The sequence below is a fragment of the Labrus mixtus genome, chromosome 22 (assembly GCF_963584025.1).
Source record: "Labrus mixtus chromosome 22, fLabMix1.1, whole genome shotgun sequence".
NCBI lineage: Eukaryota > Metazoa > Chordata > Actinopteri > Labriformes > Labridae > Labrus > Labrus mixtus.
The window spans coordinates 9,272,674-9,293,595 of NC_083633.1; the positions used below are offsets into that span (position 1 = coordinate 9,272,674).

Consider the following 20,922-nt stretch of genomic DNA (forward strand, 5'->3'; position numbering starts at 1 on the left):
TGTTTGGGTCCTCTCCTTGTTGTTCTGTCTAACACGTGATGAGCAGTCCGACTTTCCTTGAGACTGTTTTGGATGATAAACCGGAGAAGTCATCAGCACTAAATATCAAACTTTAGAACAGTTTCATTCTAGCGTTTGTATCTCGACATTAAACTATGACAGAATAAAACACAGCTCAGAACCCTATAACCAAGAAAACTTATAAAGATATGAAGAAATCTTTTCCTCTTCCCAGAAACAGAAGCCCTCTGTGTGATTCCTCCTCGCCTTCGTATGTCTCCTCTCATCCTCGTCTTCATCGTTCCATCAAAGTGGAGTGAACACGGCGTGAACGTGGCGTCTGCAGACTGTGCCCAGACTTCAGCTGTGTGCATCACGATCACTTTGGTCTCAAACATTTCTGTCGTGTCTCTTTAATCAGACGAGTGTCAGGTGGAGGTGTTTGGAGAGCCAGGAGCTTTACACAGTCTGAGGCGAACAAAGAGCCGAGTCGTCTCAGCGTGAGGCGCTTTGAACACACGCACCAATCACCTGATAAAGACACCATGCTCATTATTTCTCCTCCCAGTCGGCCCTGTGCAGGTACACTCAGTCAGGGGGGGGGGGGGGGCTCAAACTCTAACCCTGTGTTCATCATTTTACTGTTTGTCCTCAGGCTGTTTTCAATCATCCAATATATGTGATAGCATGATGCTAACAACAGAAGACACGCTAACAGAGGAAGTTTTCCTCTCGTTCCCCGTCTGCCTCGTTTTAAGCTTCAGACGAGTTCATACCAGGGTATCAAATATCAATCAATACAGCCTGGATCTGAAGGTTTAAACCAAACAACAAACCTCTGAGTCTGAGGAAGGAAGCCAACAACGAAGTCCCATCAACAGCAGTTCCTCCAGTGTCCACTAGAGTCTGTCTCCTGCAGTGAGTCAGTCCCCATAGAGCCCCATGTTAAAATGTCCAACTTTACAGCTGCAGTTCCTCCAGTGTCCACTAGAGTCTGTCTCCTGCAGTGAGTCAGTCCCCATAGAGCCCCATGTTAAAATGTCCAACTTTACAGCTGCAGTTCCTCTAATGTTCATGCTTTGTTGCCGTGGTTACAAACAGGTATCAATATTGTTTAACTTTTAATCATATCTAAGTTTAAAATGATGCTGTTGTGATGACTCTTCTGAACAGGCTGAATTAGAAATCGCGTGTTGAAATAAGATATGATGTAGAATAAGGGGCGTGGCAACAAGACGTGCATTAAAAAATAAAGTTAAACAAACCGATCGTCCTGTAGAAGATCAGAGAAACATAGCTTTGTCCTCGAATCTGATGAGAGACATTTTAACGGGGAACATGTGAAACCTGCAGGCGTCCTGCTGTCTGTCTGAGCGGTCAGGGTGTGTTCGTTCCCCCGCACTTCACTGAACTAAAGCAAAGCACTCTGGGATATCGGGGAAAGGGGGGGGGGGGGTATCAGAGTCTCATTATGGCTGTTTTTAACAGAGTGCTTCTCTCTGTGCACGCTGCAGACGGCTCCACGCTCTCCTCTCAGCCTCACAGAGGACATAAATCTCCAGTGAGCGGGATAATTAGCCAGATAATTTTATCCATAACGATGCACGTCAGTCAGAGGAGCTGATGAAATTAAAGAACGTCTTCAGTGTGAAATCTCTGCCCACATTATTCATGTGTCAGGGGACTGAGGGGGGGGGGGGGGGGAGAGAAGTCTGAGAAACTTTTCCTTCTATAAAAGGCTGATTCATAAATCCTCCCAGTGTGAGCGCCGAGTGTGAGAGAGAGTTTCTCCTTCAGGATTCAAAACAGAGGTGAAATCTGCAGGAGCTGAACGTCTGGTTAAAGAGAGCTTACACATACAGAAACCTCTAGCAGAGGTTACAGGTGAGAGGAGAGTTCCTGCAGGTCAGAAATATACCGCCACTCGAATGTCTTCAGAAGTGAACTTCTTCTGTTCCGTATGTTTGACTCCTCTTTCAGCTGGTTACTATTGGCCCTTCTTCCCGTTGATGACATCACTAAACAAAGAAACAAGTGAACAAGTAGTCGGCTGTTGAACGATGAGAACTTTGCCTCTGACTCGCGTCGGCTTCTCTTTTCATACCTTCGTCTTGTTTTCTTCTGCTACACATTCACAATGTTTGACTTCCAGGTCAGAGGTCAGAGGTGTGTGTGTGTGTGTGTGTGTGTGTGTGTGTGTGTTTCTCTCATAAACAGCAGTAGTTCTTCGTCTTTAAAACATGAACGTGACGATACGAGACCCTCTAACATCACATCATCGCTCACACACCAACAACAGAGTGTGACAGAATTAGAGCTCGCCCACAGGGACACACACACACACTTTACTTCTGTTGTCTTTTGAAGTTATTCCCATTTTCAGGAGAACAGCGAGGAGGAGGAGGAGTGGTGTGTGTGTGTGTGTGTGTGTGTGTGTGTGTGTGTGTGTGTGTGTGTGTGTGTGGGGGGGGGCTAGGTTGGAGCTACTTGTCCCCTCGATGGATCCTCAAAGATCTCAAACCATAAAGAAGGTCTATTGCTGCGTTCCATTTACCGCAGAACTCGGAAGTCGGAACTGGGAATGGCGTCACACCCGAGTAAACTGCGTTCCAGCTGCAAGTCGGAAAAGCAACATGGCCGCCTCAAGGAGTACCTTTGTTTTGTTAGCTAATACCAGACGATAACAACACACAACGTGATAGCTTCATGCCAACACTTCCACAGAGAGAAGTTGCACAATACCATCGGTGTGTGATTGATTTAATTACACAAAAAGACGACTAAGCTGCTAATAAACTCAACAGTTACATTTTAAACATCCCTTGAGATGCACGTAGCAGCCATTTTGGATCGGAACTCGGGCTACTTTTTTTTTTTTTCCAGAGTTTCCGAGTCGTAATTACGACTTGGAAAGGGGGCGTTCCAGTTGACACTTCCAACTGGGAACTGGGAATTTCCCACTTACGAGACCATGTTACTCAGATAGTCAGACAGTTGCTCCGTACCGTGCTCAATTGTCCCCCTCCCCCCCGTCCCCATTCCCCCGCTGGCCTGCACCCTGCTCCAGGACTAACCGCCTGAGCGTCCGGACATCAGACAACAGCACAGAGAACATGACTACTTTACTGACTGTGTGTCTTACTGTGAGTCATGTTAGTCAGATACAGACAGAACACTCCGGGGTTTGTCCACGTTGTGTACCCGTGCTTGGGCTCGTGTATGAACTGTACCGTGATTCAGGACCGAGGAAGAGTACCGAGCACGGATCAGAGAGATCACACTGGTCAAACGAACTGGACTTTAGGGGTGAGGCGTGCTTAGGCATGGTACAGATTGCCTTGTAGTGTGAGTGCGCCCTTAATGATCAGCACGTACACACACACACACACACACACTCAGTTTGTTCTCACTAACTTTACAGCATCTTGAAGCCCCTCCCCCCTGCCTTGCCCTCCTCCAATGTCAGTGCTCACTTCAAAGGAGCCCCCAGAGACCCCCCCAAACAGACACACACACCTCTATACACTCATATCAGTGTGTATGTGTGTGTGTGTGTGTGTGTGTGTGTGTAGACAGGTGAGTGTGAACCTGTTTGATCTTTAAACATGTATTCTCTCTCTTCTCTCCACCGGGGAGCCTCAGTCCAAGGTCAGCCTCGTAGGCAGGGTGCATCATGGGAAAAGAGGCTGAGCGGCATCAGGGGAACGAAACCTGACTGCCCCGCCCACTTCCTGTTCCTGCTGCCGTGCGAAACGTAAGACGTTAAGCTCGTCATGATGTCACCATAATGATGTCATTACAAATGAATGAAATTCACTTTATTAACGCAGAGAATGTTGAAATATTCTTTTTGATGAATCCACAAACTTCTCTTTAAATATTTATATGACGTTTACTTACACATAAATATATATACACAAACATGACGTTTAAAATAATAAAGTATTTAAAATCATCAGTAAACTTTAATAATTTAACAGCTGATCTTTAAAACAGAACTTTACATTATATACAGTTTCCGTCTGTCTCCTGTCTGTCTGTCCTCCTGTCTATCAATCTGTCATCGAGTCTGCCTGTCCTCTCAGAGATGATTTATGATTCAGGTTTTTAAAATCGTGAATAAAATTATGAAATCAAAGAATCAAACACGTCGTGTGAGAAAACATTTGAAATGTAAAAATGTGGATTAATAAAAACTCTAAAGAAATAATCCTAATTATCTTGATTTAAATGAATGTAGGGTTATTTAATGAAACATGTAAGAGAGATCTGATCTCAGCTCTTCTTCATGTGCACACACCCCCCCTCCCAGGGTTTAACGTTTAATCCCACATTTACCCTTAAGCAACCCCTCCCCTGAGGTGTGTGCTGCGTTCAAGGTCAGGCTGGGACGTGTTAATCAGAGAACAAAGTTTTCCCATGAAGTGAGCTTAAACGTACCGTGATAAATCTGCAGAGAGTCTGATGAAAGAATCCTCCAGAGCGCCCGAGAGACACGAGGAGAACATCTGCAGGAATGCAGCACCCACCAGTATAACCAGTTTGATCAGCATCCACCAGTATAACCAGTTTAACCAGCATCATCCAGTATAACCAGTTTACCCAGAGTCCTGTGCGGTCCTTCTCTCGTCTTTTCTAGCTTGAAGTCGGTGTGAAAACATCAGACGCCATCTTTTATTATAATCTTTATTTTGTTTTCAAACTGAATCACATGAAAACTTTCAGTCAGATATCAGAGCCTGAAATCATTCTGTTGTGAGTGTGTTCAACAGAAACACTGGCTCAATGTGTGTGTGTGTGTGTGTGTGTGTGTGTGTTTAGTTTGAGGTCAATAAACAGGAAGTCACATGATCAGGCCATCGGCAGCTCGTGATAGGCTGCGTACTGTCCAGTCACGTGATGGTAGATCTAAAAAAGAGAAAGAACAAACAGAAGAGGTAAAGTGTGTGTGTGCGCGTGTGTGTGTGTAATATACGTTTGTATTGTATCTCTTCCTCACCTGTCTCTCGATGTCGGCCAATAGGCTGCTTGCTCCGAGGCGGAACAGGTGTGGGTGGAGCCAGTCGTCTCCCAGCTCTTCCTTTATGAGAGCGAGCCACAGCAGAGACTCCTGAGCCGTCCTGATCCCCCCCGCAGGCTTAAAGCCCACCTACACACACAGTATAGAATATCTATATGTTCTGTTTCTATAACGTCAGATGTGATGTTTAGTCAAATAAACGGTTACACTGATTCATTATTATAGATCACCTGGTACAGGTGTGGTCACTGTACCTTGTGTCCTGTAGCCAGGTAGTAGTCCCTGATGGCTCTCACCATCACTATGGCAACAGGGTAGGTAGCGTTGACAGTTTCTTTACCTGTTGACGTCTTAATGAAGTCTGAACCTGTCGAGTCACACACACACACACACACACACACACACACACACACACACACACACACACAGGATATTATAATCAGTGTATTCATAAATCATGAATAATATAAATGATAATAAAAGCTATCAGGATAGATCTTCCCTGGTAGGGTCTCCCAAGGCAAACTTGTCCCAAATTGGGGACGGGACCAGACTAAGAGCGGATTAAAAAAACCCTTTGAAGAAGCAGAAGCCTGGGTGAACTGGGAACGTCTCGCAGCGGCCCCCAGTCCGTGAGGTATAGTATATAGTATAGTATAGGGATAGTTTGCCAGAGTTTCCTTGATGCCAACCGAAAGTCCTTCTCCATAGTCTCCTAGAACTCCTCCCACACCCAGGTTCTTGGTTCCCTCCGAGTCAGCAGAAACATGTCCGCTGCTTCCAGAGACCCCTGGGCTAACCAGACCTCAAAGGACTCCTTCTTCAGCCTGACAGCTTCCGTCAAGGTTGCCGCCATGACAGGCATCGATTGTCTTCTGGTTGCAACTCCTAGCAGACACTTCCACAATGGAGGCTTTGAAAATGGACCATTTGGACTCCATGTCCCCAACCTCCCCAGGGATAAAAGGGAAAGCAGGGCTTGTCCCAGGCTGTTAACAGCAGGGGTGGAGAACCTGCTGACCCGGACTGGGGATATCAGTCCGGGTCAGCAGGGGGAAGGAATCATTTTAGGAACTCCTGAACCCAACCAACCAGTCCTCTGAAGGGTTAGGGTTAGGGTTAGGGTTAGGCAGAGTAATAATGTTATAACTATAATAACTGTCAGGATGTGTTTATAGTACTCCTATCTGTGTGTACTCTACATTATTAACCTTTCATAACCTGTACAGGTAAACAGAGGAGGAGCTGACCCCTGCTGTGACTGAACATCTGCTAACTGCTAATGATTAACTTGCTGCTGCGTCATCAATAATCTCCGTTCTTCGCTCTGTGTCCGTCGTGTGTTATCGGCTTTCTGATAAAAATAGAAGACGAAGTGAGGCTGGTTAATAGATTACCCACAATTCCCTGCTCTGTGGTGAAATGACGCTTCATTACTGCAGAGTGAGACGAACGTTTTCAGTCCATTAAAGACGAGTTCAGAGTGTTTCTGCTGCTCAGGCTTAATTACACTTAATGGATCAAATTATTAACGAGCTGCACCAATGAATTCACTGTCTGTTACAGGTCAGTGTGTGTGTATGTGTGTGTGTGTGTGTGTGTGCGTGTGCGTGCCTGTCTGTCTGTCTGTGTGTGTGTGTGTCTGTCTGTCTGTCTGTGTGTGTGTATGTGTGTGTGTTTGTCTGTCTGTCTGTCTGTGTGTGTGTGTGTATGTGTGTGTTTGTCTGTCTGTGTGTGTGTGTCTCTGTGTGTGTGTTTGTGTGTCTGTGTGTGTGTGTGTGTGTGCATCTGTCTGTCTGTGTGTATGTGTGTGTGTGTGTGTGTGTATGTTTGTGTGTGTCTGTTTGTGTGTTAATATAAGAAGTTATTTTTCATTTTCTCGATCTCTAAGATTGAGCAGCAGCGTGGACACCAAGACATTTTAATAATCATCTCTGGCCTTTATAAGCTGCTCTGTGAGTGTGTGTGTGTGTGTGTGTGTGTGTGTGTGTGTGTGTGTGTGTGTGTGTGTGTGTGTGTGAGAGAGAGAGAGACAGAGAGCAAGAAAAGTTGAACAGCAGCACCACCAACAGGTGACAGTAGGAATTACAGCGAGCATTTAACTGTGTCTACATACAAACTTTGACTCAGTTTAAAGTTTGCAAGAAGAAGAAGTTTGTTCAGCGAATGTGAATAATCAGATTGTTTGGTCGTGACTGATCAATGAACTCTAGGGACTGAAATGTGTTTTATAAAGATAACGTTGTTTTAAAGTCTGTGGTGATGATTAGTTGATGACCTTCTGTTCTCATAAAAACAAAGGGTCTGATGACTGGCAGGGAATATTTTTGTTCTATATATGGACACTCCCTTTATATATAAATCCAGATTTATTGTTTTCTTACTGGAGGACACCTCTAGAGGGCAGCAGAGCTCAGGCTGTATACAGCTACCTGATGTGTGGGACATAAACTACAAACATGGAGACACTGGAGGAGGCCACTGTGATGTAAACTCTAATATCATTACAGACTTGTTCTTGTCTTTAGAACTTTCTCTAATTGTTGTTCCTGCTGCTCTGTTCAATCTGTCACGTCCCCTCTAACTCTGCACTGCCCCCTACAGGTCGTGTTCACACCGTAGCTCGTGGCTGCTTAGCGTTAATGTTTGCAGATGTGAACAGCTGGTGCTCCAATCAGACTCAGATCGGCCATCGTGCTACAGAGAACAGGTAGTTCAAGTTTATCTCCTGACACGTACCCGCCATCATGGCCACCAGGCTGGCTTTGTAGACGTTGGTGAAGGTACCAAGCTCTCCGATGGCGAGGATGGTCTTCATGTGAGCGTCTCCACAGGCCGAACGAAACTGACAGATCTCATCGTACAGAGCTGCCGAGAGAGAGAGAGAGAGAGAGAGAGAGAGAGAGAGAGAGAGAGAGGGAGCGGTGCTTAACACACTGTAAATACCTCATCACCATGTGTGTTCATTCTTACATTCAGCAGGTGTGTGTGTTGAGTGTTTATTGACCTGTGTTGATAAGCATCATATTTTTATGTTTGTATATTTAAGTCTCATGTTGTTTTTTTTTTTTTATCTTTAGACCTCAGAGTGACAGAAAACACTTCCTGTTTCTCCTTGGTCATTTCACCCCAGCGTACCTTCCCATTGTCCCGTGATGGCGAGTGTTCGGTTGATGACGATGTCGATCTCTGCCGCTCCATCAGACACCGCCAGGCGCACTTCCTGAAGGCGGGTCTCTAACGGGGTCTGACCTGCTGGGAAACCTGTCGCCACTGGGAAAGAGAGAGAGAGAGAGAGAGAGAGAGAGTAAAACAGATAGACTAAACAGACTATAGAGGGTTCAGACAGGTGAGACTCAGACTCAGGTGAGACTCAGACTCAGGTGAGCTCCACACTGCGATTAAAGAGTTAATCCAGAGCTTTTTCCACACATGCACTCTGAAACTCACATCAGCTCACCTGAGTGCACACAGGAAGTTTACCAGCAGGCTGCCTGGAGAAACTCAGGTAAAGATAGAGTGAGTTTGTACATGTGTTCGGGTCATGTAATTTACCTGAGAGGTGTGTTAGGGTCATGGGTGCGTTCAAATTGTCCCTCCTATCTCCTTTCACTATCCACTTTACATTGTAAGTGGCGGCCATGATAAGAGCCGTTCGGTTTCTCTAAAAGTTAAGGAAAGGTGGGTCAATGCTTCCTTTATAACCTCCTTTAGCATAGGATACACCGGACCGTCCTTTTACGAAAGGAGATGAGAAATGCCGCCCCACAATTCCTTGCGGTCGCAACGTTTAAAGCGACTCGCGCATCCGACCGTTCACGAACATTAACGATGACAGAAAAGGGACGGAGATCATGTAAGTTACCGTTTGCAATAATATGCCTTGAACAACTTTCAACAATCTTTAACCCGCGGGCGAACTGTGAACGTCATGCTGATGTTGTAAAACGATCAAAGTGAGTTTTAACTTTTATTGCAGGCTATGCTCAGTTTGCATTTGTTATTTATCCACTTTGAGTGTTTTGGCAGCCGTAAGCAATGTCATAAATGACGTTAAACTTTCCTTCAGTCACAGATGCTGAAACCCGTGCCTTGATTAAGGTTCTTGAGATGTTATGCAAAGCCATATAATCAGATTATAATCACCATAAAAAACATCACCCTGTCTTTCAGGGATCAGAGACATTTTGAGCCAGATGATGTTTTATTCAACATATTTCATTCAATTCAGAATGTTTTGTGCATTTCTTCAGTTGTACATTCTTGTCTTGCATAAATGTAACAATTAATTTCATACTTATTTTGTTGATTTCTGAGTGGACAGGAAGCTGATGGTTTCACTTTTCTTACTTGTAGCCTGGTAGTCTATTATGTCTTTTATTTCAATCCCAACCTTGTGGTAATGAGGATTATTTCACCGGTAAGAAGGCACATGGGAAAGTTTTTTCGATGCGTTTTTTGTAGTCCATTTTCTGAACATTGTAGTTTCAACACGGCAGACTCACGTCATTAACCGCCGCCGGCCCGTCGCATTTAATGACGTGGCCTAGTGGAAAATGCGGTTGGATTGTCAGAGCAACGAGATCGCCTTTCCCTAAGTCCTTTATGAATTCTCCTAACATCTTTCCTTGACCTCATGACGTTTTCCCCGGGGGTTAAGGTAAAGTGGATAGTGAAAGGAGATTGGAGGGACAATTCGAACGCACCCCATGTGATTCACCTGAGAGGTGTGTTAGGGTCATGTGACTCACCTGAAGCCACAGGTAGGCTGGAGTTAGCAGCTTTAAGAGATTTAACAGCATCAGGAACACGAGCAGGATACACACACACTGCTGCTGTGGTTACACCTGGACATACACAACATACACAACTTTACACAACATAACACACACAGTGCTGCTGTGATCATCTCTAAAAAACAACATATACAGCAGAGTACAGAATGATACAGTGTCACCCCCTGCTGGATGAACTCAGGTATTACCATGTCGTCAGACCGACCTGATGACTGCAGGCCGGCTTCTGATTTGCATGCTGTGTGTGTGTCTGTTGTGTGTGTGTCTGTTGTGTGCGTGTCTGTTGTGTGTGTGGGTCTGCAGTGAACCTTTGTTGTGCATGTCCATGCTCTTCAGCAGGTCGTATCTGATTGGCTGGACAGCTTTCAGACACAGACGGTGGACGTTGGACGGAGTGTCGTCTCCCGCCAGAGTGGTCAGGTCGATACAGGTGACCGCCTTCAGGAGCCACGCCGCCTGCATGAAGGAAACACAAAAAGAGAGTATGACACAGAAGAGCAGAGTGTCAGTGTGTCTCCATGTTCATCCTTCAGGAGCCACACCACCTGCAGTGTAAAAAGGAGAGTACAGGAGAGTACAGGAGAGTACAGGTGAGTACAGGTGAGTACAGGAGAGTACAGGTGAGTACAGGTGAGTACAAGAGAGTACAGGTGAGTACAAGAGAGTACAGGAGAGTGCAGGTGAGTACAAGAGAGTACAGGTGAGTGCAGGTGAGTGCAGGAGAGTACAGGAGAGTGCAGGTGAGTGCAGGTGAGTGCAGGTGAGTGCAGGTGAGTACAGGAGAGTACAGGTGAGTGCAGGTGAGTACCTGCCACTGTTTCTTCGGCGTCTTCAATCCCTGTATCTGCTGAGCTCTCTTGAGGACGGCCTGAGTGTTCACCCTCACCTTAGACACCCACTGCAGGTCTGACACACAGGAGCAAAGCATTGTGGGAAAAACAACACAAAGAACAGAGTTTAATCTTTATGATTTTTAAAGTGACAGGACACTTATTAACTAATGATCGTCCTGTAAGCATGATTAAATAAAATAAACATGTCGATGAGATATAAATGTAGTTATTTAAAGTCACAGGGTTGGGTTTGGAACCAAGGGGTCGCCGGTATGAGACCCGGTGCAGACCGAGATGAAATTGGTCTGTTCACCTCCTGGGTATGTGAAGGTACTCAGATGATTTATCACGTGCAGCCCCTCCCTCTGATCCTGTTTGTGCATTCGTGTGTAATTCAGCCACTGTGTGTGTGTGTGTGTGTGTGTGTGTGTGTGTGTGTGTGTGTGTCATGACTGACTGTCATGAGATCTACATTAACTTCACTGTCTGACTGTCAGCAGAGCTACTGTTCGAGCTACGTGTGTGTGTGTGTGTGTGTGTGTGTTTTCTTCAGGTCAGTCCCCTCCATAACATGTTACTCATTAATCAGACTGAACAGACTCTGTTCTGTTAAACACATTTATGTTAAACACATGTATTTGTATGTTAGTACATGTATGTACTAACATTAGATCTGATGTTATGATTAATGTAAGATACTGATGTATAAATACCGGTGTGACGGTTAAAACAGTGACCGTGTTAACTGGTGACTTGAACGCGTCCTGTGTGTTTCTATGTTTTCTATGGTTTTTATTGTGACGTCACATTTACTCCTCAGATAAGCCTTTAATAAACAGTAATTCACCTGTCACCAGTTAACACGGTCACACTTTGACCCGAAACACTGAACACACGTGTTTAAATACAGAAAACTCGTGTTTAACGTGAAGAAGTGACGTCATTAACGGCTCCGATAAAGGTTAGTGTCTCTTACCGAGTTTAGTCCCGGGGTTTCTCGCAGACATGACGAAGATTAATTAAAGAACAGATGTTAAAAGAACAGATCCACCTCTGCACAGCAGAGTTATCGACACTCCTCCTCCTTCTCCTCCTCCTCCTTCTTCTTCTTCTTCTTCTGACTTTCACTTGCTAACCAGGTGCATTACCGCCACCTGTCGGACTGGAGTGTGGAGCAGTGGGGGAAAAAGGCAGCATAAAAAAAGTTTTGTTTCCTTCCAAGGTTTTGTCAGCTGTTCATCTGTTCCCTGAAACGTGTCTCAGTTCATATATTCTACCGGTTTACAACCTCCTATATATACTTATATATATAAGGTATAGACAGTACATAGGCTATATATAGCCTATATATTATCTAAATATAAGAGGTTTATACATGGAGCTTAAACTACAAAAATGATTTAAGAATCCTGTAAAAGATGAGACAAACACATGAACATTATAAAACATATATTTCTTATGTATTGCGTTCCATTGAAAAGCAGTGAGTATATAAAGGTTTGCTTCTTTAGTGGGGGGGGGGGGGGGGGGGGGGGCAGTAGCTCAGTCTGTAGGAACTTGTGTTGGGAACCGGAGAGAGACGCCGGCTCAAGTCCCGGCACGGACCAAGTCTGGAAATTGGCCTGGTAGCTGGAGAGGTGCCAGTCCACTTCCTGAGCACTGCCGAGGTGCCCCGGAGCAATGCACCGACCCCCACCACCAGCTCTGGAGCGCTCGCCGTGGGCAGCCCCCTCCCTCCGAGACCTCTCCATTGATGCGTGTCCACAGCTGTTTGTGCATGTGTGTGTAACATGTTCATTTTCCCCTCACGAGATCATTTATTCATCCTGAACTTTGACCTGAATTAATTGATCATTTCTCCTGTGACAACAAAAATAACCACCAACACCTGTCTTCAGGTAAACACAGTCATCATCAGATCAACCCAACAACAACAACCTGTGTGTGTGTGTGTGTGTGTGTGTGTGTGTGTGTGTGTGCTCCGTCTCCACCCTGAGGTTTCTCTTTATGATGATCTGAAGTTTTAAAGCTGCCACGATCAAACTGAGAATCAAACAGGAAGTTGTCACTTGTATGATCAACAGAGGAGGAGGAGGAGGAGCAGCAGGAGGATGAAAAGGGGCAGGATGAGGAGAAGGAGGAGGAGGAGGAGGAGGAGGTTTATCCTGCAGCCTCCTCCTCCTCTTCCTCCTCCTCCTCCCCTCTTTCCTGCAGAGAAAAACAAGATGATTCAGTTTAACTCTCAGTTCATAATGCAGAAAATCTCTTGTGTGTGTTTTCAGGTGAGTGCGCCTCACCTGAGCAGAGGTCTTCTGGATGTCTTGCTGAGGCTGCAGGAGAGAAGAGAAGGTCACAGCGGTCGAGGATTTTAACTTCAGCATCACTTCCTGTTTGATGTGAAAACACTTTAAATATATGTAAAGGGAGTTTACACCACCTCACCCACGTGCGTGTGCGTGTGTGTGTGTGTGTGTGTGTGTGTGTGTGTGTGTGTGTGTGTGTGTGTGTGTGTGCCTCAAGCAGACTCACCCACTTCCTGGGTCGTCCTCGTGGTCTCTTCTCCGCGCTCGCCTCAGACATCTGAACAGATCAGGAGAGATATAATTAATAAGATATTTAATCAATAATGTAACAACACACATAGGTGGAGCGGAGGCGGAGCTTAACCTGACAAACCAGCCTGTCCGTCAATTAGATAGGCCACGCCCCTCATTGTGAATAACTCTTTTTCTTTACAAAAATAAAGTTATTAAATAATTCTCGCACCGTTCAGCGTGTGCTAAAAAAGAGTGTGTGAGTGTGTGTGTGTGTGTGTGTGTGTGTGTGTGTGTGTGTGTGCATGAGTGCGTGTGTGTTTATTATTAATTTGGACTTTAGTGAAACAGGAACCCTGATGAATTAATGATCTTACAGTTTAATGTTTCTCAGTGTGAAACTTGAACCCTAACCCTGTGTGTCCTCTGTCCTTCAGGTGTGTCCTCGTCACCTTGGTTGCTGCCTTGGGTGGTCCCTTGTTCTTGCTTCCTTTGGGACGGCCCCTCTGTCTCTTTGGGAGGGGATCTCCACTGGGATCCTGGCGGAGGGGGGCGGGGGGGATTGTTAAAGCTGAGTCAGTTAAAGAGCGTCCACACACACACACAGACACACACACACACACACACACACACACACACACACACACCTCCAATAAATAATAACTATCAATAGACTATTCAACAATTCATCTTTAAACCCGAGCCTAGCCAAGCCACCCCGTGCTCACCCGAGCCAACCCCAGACCCGGGCTCACCTTGTGGGACCTGGGTCTCCCGGGTCTCCTCTTTTGCTCCGCGGGCCCTGAGGTCTCGGCTGCCTCCTCTCTGCGTGCAGCGCTCATGTCTCCCGGAGCTCAGTCCTCCCAGTGTCCGAAAGAACAACAGAGAAACTGGAGAATTACCTGCTCAGGTTATCCACTGACCACACCGATACCCAAAGAGACCTGGGTCAGACTGCAGCTCACAGAGACCGGACCTGCTCAGATCACACACAGCCGGCTGCAGTCCTGTGTGTGTGTGTGTGTGTGTGTGTGTGTGTGTGTGTGTGTGTGGTGTGTCACAGATTCAACATTTAAATCTACAGGTGGAATCAGACAGAATCTGAGTTATAAACTTATATTGTTAAAATGGACCAAAGATGAAAAACACACACACACACGCACGCACGCACGAGCACGCACGCACACACACACACACACACACACACACACACACACACACACACACACACACACACACACACACACAGGTTTCCCACGCTGCCTCAGCCTACAGACTACATTCAGTTCTTTCATAAAAACTCTCTCAGACCCCACAGAAAGGGGGGGGGGGGGGGGGGGTATTATGCTCCGCCCCCTCAGACTGAGCAGCATCAACATCAAACCAATAGATCAATGTCTGTTTTCCTCCTACTATCCTAGAAGTTCGTACTGACTGGTCCACAATACAATATGTGAACACCTAAAATACCCGGATGTCGTAATGATTCTTGCAAAATCTGCAGTCTGCATCAGTACTGTTTCCCACAATGCAAAGCGTCAAGGTCAGAGGTCAAATTGATGGACAGCAGCATCCATTGTAACAGAGGAAATAATCTCAATCAGACCAAACCTCACAAAGAGACCACCGGTTATCTTTGTTGATTCTCCAAATCATGAAAATCAAAATGAATCTCTCGTCAGTTTTTTTCAGACTCTAAGTGGACGCTACTCTGTAGTGGCGTCTGATGTCAGCTGGGCTGTTGTTAACTTCCTCATTCCAAGACCAGAAACCAACTTAGGCTGGCCTGGTGCAGAATAACCACCAACTGGAGGTCACACTACAGACTACATGCAGTACATACAGCATACTGTGTCCTATAATAGTTTGTAGTATGCGGTTTTGAAAACAGCCAATGTCTGCTTAGTGTGTGTTAGTGTGTGTGCGATTACTTCCTGTGAGGTGGGTAGAGGAAGTCGACACAGTGACCTTCAACCTCTGCAGATCAGACACCATGCCCAGGTCAAAGGTCACACAGCGACACAAGGGTAGATGCATATGTTGGGTTAGGGCGCCTCCTGCTGTCTGCTCTGTCTCTCATGGTTTATTCTTTTATTCTGATATAAATGCTCTAAATGAATGAAATCCTGTTGAGTTGTAAATGTTTTACCATGACGTCACAGTCTTGTACTTCTTCTTCTGTTCAACAGTCTGACAATGATGCTCCTCTGACCCTCAGCTCACCTGCTCTTCTGTTTGTTTTTCTACCTGTTCTGATGGAAACAGAAACAGTGAGTACTCTAGCACAGCAGGTGGCGCTGTTGCTCCTGAGTCCCTCTCACTGTTACAGCAGAAGAAGAATCAGTGCGTAAACATCCTGTTCCCTGTGAGCCACAGAAATTCTGAGTATCTTTCTCTGTCTAAATAAAACAGAACCACGATGAGCAGTGAGAAATATCCCCGCTCCTCTATAGAGGATGATTTTAACTACGGAACTAACGTGGCTACAGCCAGCGTGCAGGTCCGGATGGGTGAGTGCAGCTAATGTTAGCCGGAAGTTAGCCTGCAGCAGCTAACGGCAGCTACAGTCCAAAACTCAATCTACAGTCATGATATCAAAGTATAGCTGTGTAAATATACAGTAATGTACCTGTGTGTGATGTCATGTGACACCTGTCATTGATCTGTGTACATGTACCTGTGTGTGATGTCATGTGACACCTGTCATTGATTTGTGTACATGTACCTGTGTGTGATGTCACGTGTCACCTGTCATTGATTTGTGTACATGTACCTTTGTGTGATGTCATGTGTCACCTGTCATTGATCTGTGTACCTGTGTGTGATGTCATGTGTCACTTGTCATTGATCTGTGTACATGTACCTGTGTGTGATGTCATGTGTCACCTGTCATTGATCTGTGTACCTGTGTGTGATGTCATGTGTCACCTGTCATTGATCTGTGTACCTGTGTGTGATCTAACACCTGTGCAGACTTCCTGAGGAAGGTGTACACCCTCCTGAGCATGCAGATCATCCTGACTACAGCCACCTCCGCCCTCTTCATGTTCTCTGACACCATCAAGGAGTTTGTCCACCACAGGTGAGTCTGCTCTCATTATCAGGTGACGTATAGGTTATTAAACTTCACACAGACATCCCTGTTACATCCCTCAATTTGAGTCGTTCTTTCTCGCTCCATTCAGGGAGAAAGCTCCGTTTGAAACAGTGAAACTCATCTCACATGTTTATTGTGTGTCCTCTCGATAAAGACTTAAAAGTTTCTCATCGTCTTTAAGTGGACAGAACTGAGCTCCGTCAGGGTGAGGGTGCAGCTCCGTCAGGGTGAGAGTGCAGCTCCGTCAGGGTGAGAGTGCAGCTCCGTCAGGGTGAGAGTGCAGCTCTGTCAGGGTGAGAGTTCAGCTCCGTCAGGGTGAGAGTGCAGCTCTGTCAGGGTGAGTTCAGCTCCATCAGGGTGAGTGCAGCTCCGTCAGGGTGAGAGTTCAGCTCCGTCAGGGTGAGTTCAGCTCCATCAGGGTGAGTGCAGCTCCGTCAGGGTGAGAGTACAGCTCCGTCAGGGTGAGTTCAGCTCCATCAGGGTGAGAGTACAGCTCCGTCAGGGTGAGTTCAGCTCCATCAGGGTGAGAGTTCAGCTCCGTCAGGGTGAGAGTGCAGCTCCGTCAGAGCTATAAGCTTTGAGAGTTACATGAGGAACAGTTTATCGAGTATGTCTGTTCTCTGTCTCAGTCCTGCGGTGGTTCTGGTGTCCGCTCTGGGCTCTCTGGTGGTTCTGGTGGTTCTGGCCGTCTACAGACACCAACACCCGGTGAATCTGTACCTGCTGCTGCTGTTTGTGAGTCTGTTCTGTTATTAACTGACTTCCTGATTAGACTGTTATCTTCATGTTACCATCATTATGCTGTGATGCTACATTAGCTGCAAACTGACTGTAGCTAACCTTTGACCTTTATTTTCAGACTCTGCTGGAAGCGATCTCTGTGGCCACAGCCTGTAAGAAACATTTCTGTTAAAATCTCTGTTATTTTAATGATCAATAAGAATCAAAGGTACTGATTTATTTCATCAGACAGGTGGTCCCATACGGACAGATTTTGGTTGTAAAAAGATCTGTGTTTTTGTACAGTTAGGACAGTGTACAGGTATGTACAGGTACACAGCCTGCAGGTACACAGAGTGCAGGTACACAGTGTACAGGTACACAGCCTGCAGGTACACAGAGTGCAGGTACACAGTGTACAGGTACACAGCCTGCAGGTACACAGAGTGCAGATACACAGTGTACAGGTACACAGCGTGCAGGTACACAGTGTACAGGTACAAAGCCTGCAGGTACACAGCCTGCAGGTACACAGCCTGCAGGTACACAGTGTGCAGGTACACAGTGTACAGGTACACAGCCTGCAGGTACAAAGACTACAGGTACACAGAGTGCAGGTACACAGTGTACAGGTACACAGTGTGCAGGTACACAGTGTACAGGTATGCACAGGTACACAGCCTGCAGGTACATAGCCTGCAGATACACAGTGTGCAGGTACACAGTGTGCAGGTACACAGTGTGCAGGTACATAGTGTGCAGGTACACAGTGTGTAGGTACACAGAGTGCAGGTATGCACAGGTACACATAGTGCAAATACACAGCCTTGCAGGTACACAGAGTGCAAATACACAGCCTTGCAGGTACACAGAGTGCAGGTACACAGCCTGCAGATACACAGCCTTCAGGTACACAGTGTACAGGTATGCACAGGTACACAGTGTACAGGTATGCACAGGTACACAGTGTACAGGTATGCACAGGTACACAGTGTACAGGTATGCACAGGTACACAGTATACAGGTATGCACAGGTACACAGTGTACAGGTATGCACAGGTACACAGTGTACAGGTATGCACAGGTACACAGCCTGCAGGTACACAGTTGTTGCCGTGGTATCAAACAGGTTAAAGATTAAATGTTTACTGTAATCGTATAGAAGTGTGACGTTGTGGTGAACAGCCGACTCTAACTCTGATTACTTCCTGATATCTCACCGCTGATCTCTCGTCTCCCCACAGTGACCTTCTACGAGTACTCCACGGTGCTGCAGGCGCTGTTCCTCACCTGTGCAGTGTTTGCTGGACTCACAGCGTTCACCTTTCAGTCCAAGAGAGACTTCAGTAAGATGGGAGCAGGGTGAGTGTGTGCTGAGCTGCTCTCTTTCTGTGTGTGTGTGTGTGTGTGTGTGTGTGTGTGTGTGTGTGTGTGTGTGTGTGTGTGTGTGTGTGTGTGTGTGTGTGTGTTTGTGTGTGTGTGTTACTAACACTCTGTGTGTTTGTTTACAGACTGTTCGCCTGTCTGTGGATCCTCATCATCGCAGGATTCATGAGGGTGAGTGAAAACACCTGCACACCTGAGTCTGATTCATGCAGGAGAGAAAGAGAGAGAAACTGGTGATAGATGAGTTGTGTGTGTCTAACGGTTTGTCAGAAGGTTTAAAACTTGCCTCAGGTTGACATTTCCAGCATGGAGACCGCCATCGATGGGACTCCAGCGCCCCCTACAGGAACAGACGGGTGACGTCACTCAGGCTTCAACCCCTGAATCCTTAAACCCTGGTGATGATGATAATAATGAAGCTCTTTCTCTCCACCTCTCCCTCTCTCTCTCTCTCCCCCTCTCTCCCTCTCTCTCTCGTCCTCTCACTCTCCCCCTCCCTCTCCCTCTCACTCTCTGTCCCTCCCTCTCACCCTCTCTCTCTCGTCCTCTCTCCCTCTCCCTCTCCCTCTCTCTCTCTCTCTCCCTCTCTCCGTCTCCCCCTGTAGTTCTTCTTTGACAGTGACAGCACTGAGCTGGTCCTCAGTGGGGTGGGGGCTCTGGTGTTCTGTGGCTTCATCATCTATGACACCCACCTGCTGATGAAGCAGCTGTCACCTGAGGAGCACGTCCTGGCCTCCATCAACCTTTACCTGGACATCGTCAACCTGTTCCTGCACATCCTGCGTGTGCTGGACTCGATGAAGAAACACTGAGACGCCACTTTATCCCATACTGTCTTAACGTTTACCTGGAAACACACCTTACACTGCGCGCACAACAACACCTGTCCCACACCTGTCCCACACCTGTCCCACACCTGTCTGATACCTGCTCCTCACCTGTCTGATACCTGCTCCACACCTGTCTGATACCTGTCCCACACCTGTCTGATATCTGTCTGATACCTGTCCCACACCTGTCTGATCTCCCCCCTGTGGAGGAGGCGTCACTATACCTGAAATGTTCACTCTCATACGATTCCAGTGAAAATGAAACGATATCCATTCCTGTGTGTTGCCATGGTTACAGACGTCCTCTACGCCTGATATCTGGTAATTTATTGTTTTGAATTAATGATGATGTAATGAGTGTGAAGGGTTAAAACTGTAACGTGATGATTATTTATATTTATCTGTTTGTTGTTTTTAATAATCAGCTGGAAACTGTTTACATTAAAATAATTAAAGGATTAAAACCATCATTATTATTATTATTATTATTATTATATATAAACAGTCTCTATAATGATTTATTATTATATATATAAACAGTCCACACCTGCCTGAAAACAGCAACAATTGTCCCAGTGCCCAAAACATCGGCAATCTCAACTCCTGTAATCATGAAATGCATAGAGAGACTGGTACTGTCACACATCAAATCCTGCATTCCCGCTGGTTTTGATCAACACCAGTTCTCTTACAAGGACAACAGATCCACAGACGACGCCATCTCACTCACACTGCACACTGCCCTCACCCGCCTGGAACAGCCCAACACCTACGTCACAATGTTGTTTGTTGACTTCAGTGTTCAACTCCATCCAGCCCAGCAAACTGGTCAGCAAACTGCACACACTGCAGCTAGGAACCCCCCTCCGTCTGTGGATCCAGGACTTGCTAACCAACAGACCTCAGCATGTCAGGGAGACAGCATCTCCTCCACCATCATCCTCAACACCGGTGTACCCCAGGGCTGCGTCCTCAGTCCAATCCTCTACTCCCTGTACACCCACGACTGCACACCCAGCCACAGCTCCAACACCTCCATTGTAGGACTGATCTCCAACAACAATGAGGCGGCCTACAGAGAGGAGGTCCAAACATTCTCTGGGTGGAGTAAAAACAACAACCTGCGCCTCAACACAAAGTTAAATAATTATCGACTACACAAAAAAACAGTCTGCACATAAACCAGGAAGAGGTGGAACGTGTCACCAGCTTGAAGTTCCTGGGAGTGCACATCTCAGACGACCTGAGCTGGAGCCTGAACACCTCACACATGATAAAGAACGCCCAGCTAAACTGTGCAATAATTACTTTACTGATGCTAACTGTCCACTATTTTCTTGTGCAATAACTTTTAATACACTGCTTTAAAACTGTTACTTATTTGTTCAATCACTGCACTATATCTGTGCAGTGACAATAAAGCTTCTATCTATTTAAAAACCCAACAGCTGATGGAACAATCGACCTCAGGACAAAATGCTGACGTTCTTAGCAAATGTTTGCTAACAATTCAGCGTTAGCAAATGAAAAGTGGTTTCCACACTTCTTTCTCCTCAATTAAGTTGATATAAGTTGATACAGATAAAACACATTGGTTTATCCTCTTGATACACAATTAATCACATCTTTCTCGACACAACACACATCTGTAACATAGTCATTTGTTTTTCCTGTCATTCATGCTTCATGTTTCCATCAGCCCATAT

General features: G+C 46.1%; 2 protein-coding genes and 1 long non-coding RNA gene across 4 annotated transcripts; 1 reads left to right on the forward strand and 2 right to left on the reverse strand.

The window, feature by feature from the left end:
* Nucleotides 1-4,670: 4,670 nt before the first annotated feature.
* Nucleotides 4,671-11,756, reverse strand: dera (deoxyribose-phosphate aldolase (putative)). The gene is made up of 9 exons (XM_061029301.1): nucleotides 11,626-11,756; nucleotides 10,625-10,722; nucleotides 10,125-10,272; nucleotides 9,772-9,867; nucleotides 8,159-8,293; nucleotides 7,760-7,888; nucleotides 5,275-5,387; nucleotides 5,000-5,149; nucleotides 4,671-4,908 (listed from the first exon to the last, which is right to left on the reverse strand). The coding sequence occupies exons 1-9, from the start codon at nucleotides 11,654-11,656 to the stop codon at nucleotides 4,852-4,854; spliced, it is 957 nt and encodes a 318-aa protein (XP_060885284.1). The 5' UTR covers nucleotides 11,657-11,756; the 3' UTR covers nucleotides 4,671-4,851.
* Nucleotides 11,757-13,179: 1,423 nt separating this feature from the next.
* Nucleotides 13,180-14,214, reverse strand: LOC132956666 (uncharacterized). Its single transcript, XR_009666066.1, has 3 exons — nucleotides 13,939-14,214; nucleotides 13,636-13,722; nucleotides 13,180-13,229 (listed from the first exon to the last, which is right to left on the reverse strand). It is a non-coding gene; the product is annotated as an uncharacterized LOC132956666 (long non-coding RNA).
* Nucleotides 14,215-15,496: 1,282 nt separating this feature from the next.
* Nucleotides 15,497-19,686, forward strand: tmbim4 (transmembrane BAX inhibitor motif containing 4). 2 transcript variants are annotated; one of them, XM_061029905.1, is made up of 8 exons: nucleotides 15,497-15,693; nucleotides 16,157-16,265; nucleotides 16,910-17,015; nucleotides 17,140-17,173; nucleotides 18,245-18,362; nucleotides 18,512-18,557; nucleotides 18,992-19,291; nucleotides 19,347-19,686. In XM_061029905.1, exons 1-7 carry the CDS (start codon nucleotides 15,603-15,605, stop codon nucleotides 19,196-19,198), a joined length of 711 nt encoding a protein of 236 aa, XP_060885888.1. In that variant the 5' UTR covers nucleotides 15,497-15,602; the 3' UTR covers nucleotides 19,199-19,291; nucleotides 19,347-19,686. The 2 variants fall into 2 exon arrangements, with proteins under 2 accessions (XP_060885888.1, XP_060885889.1); XM_061029906.1 differs by having other exon boundaries at nucleotides 18,992-19,269; nucleotides 19,358-19,686.
* Nucleotides 19,687-20,922: the final 1,236 nt, after the last annotated feature.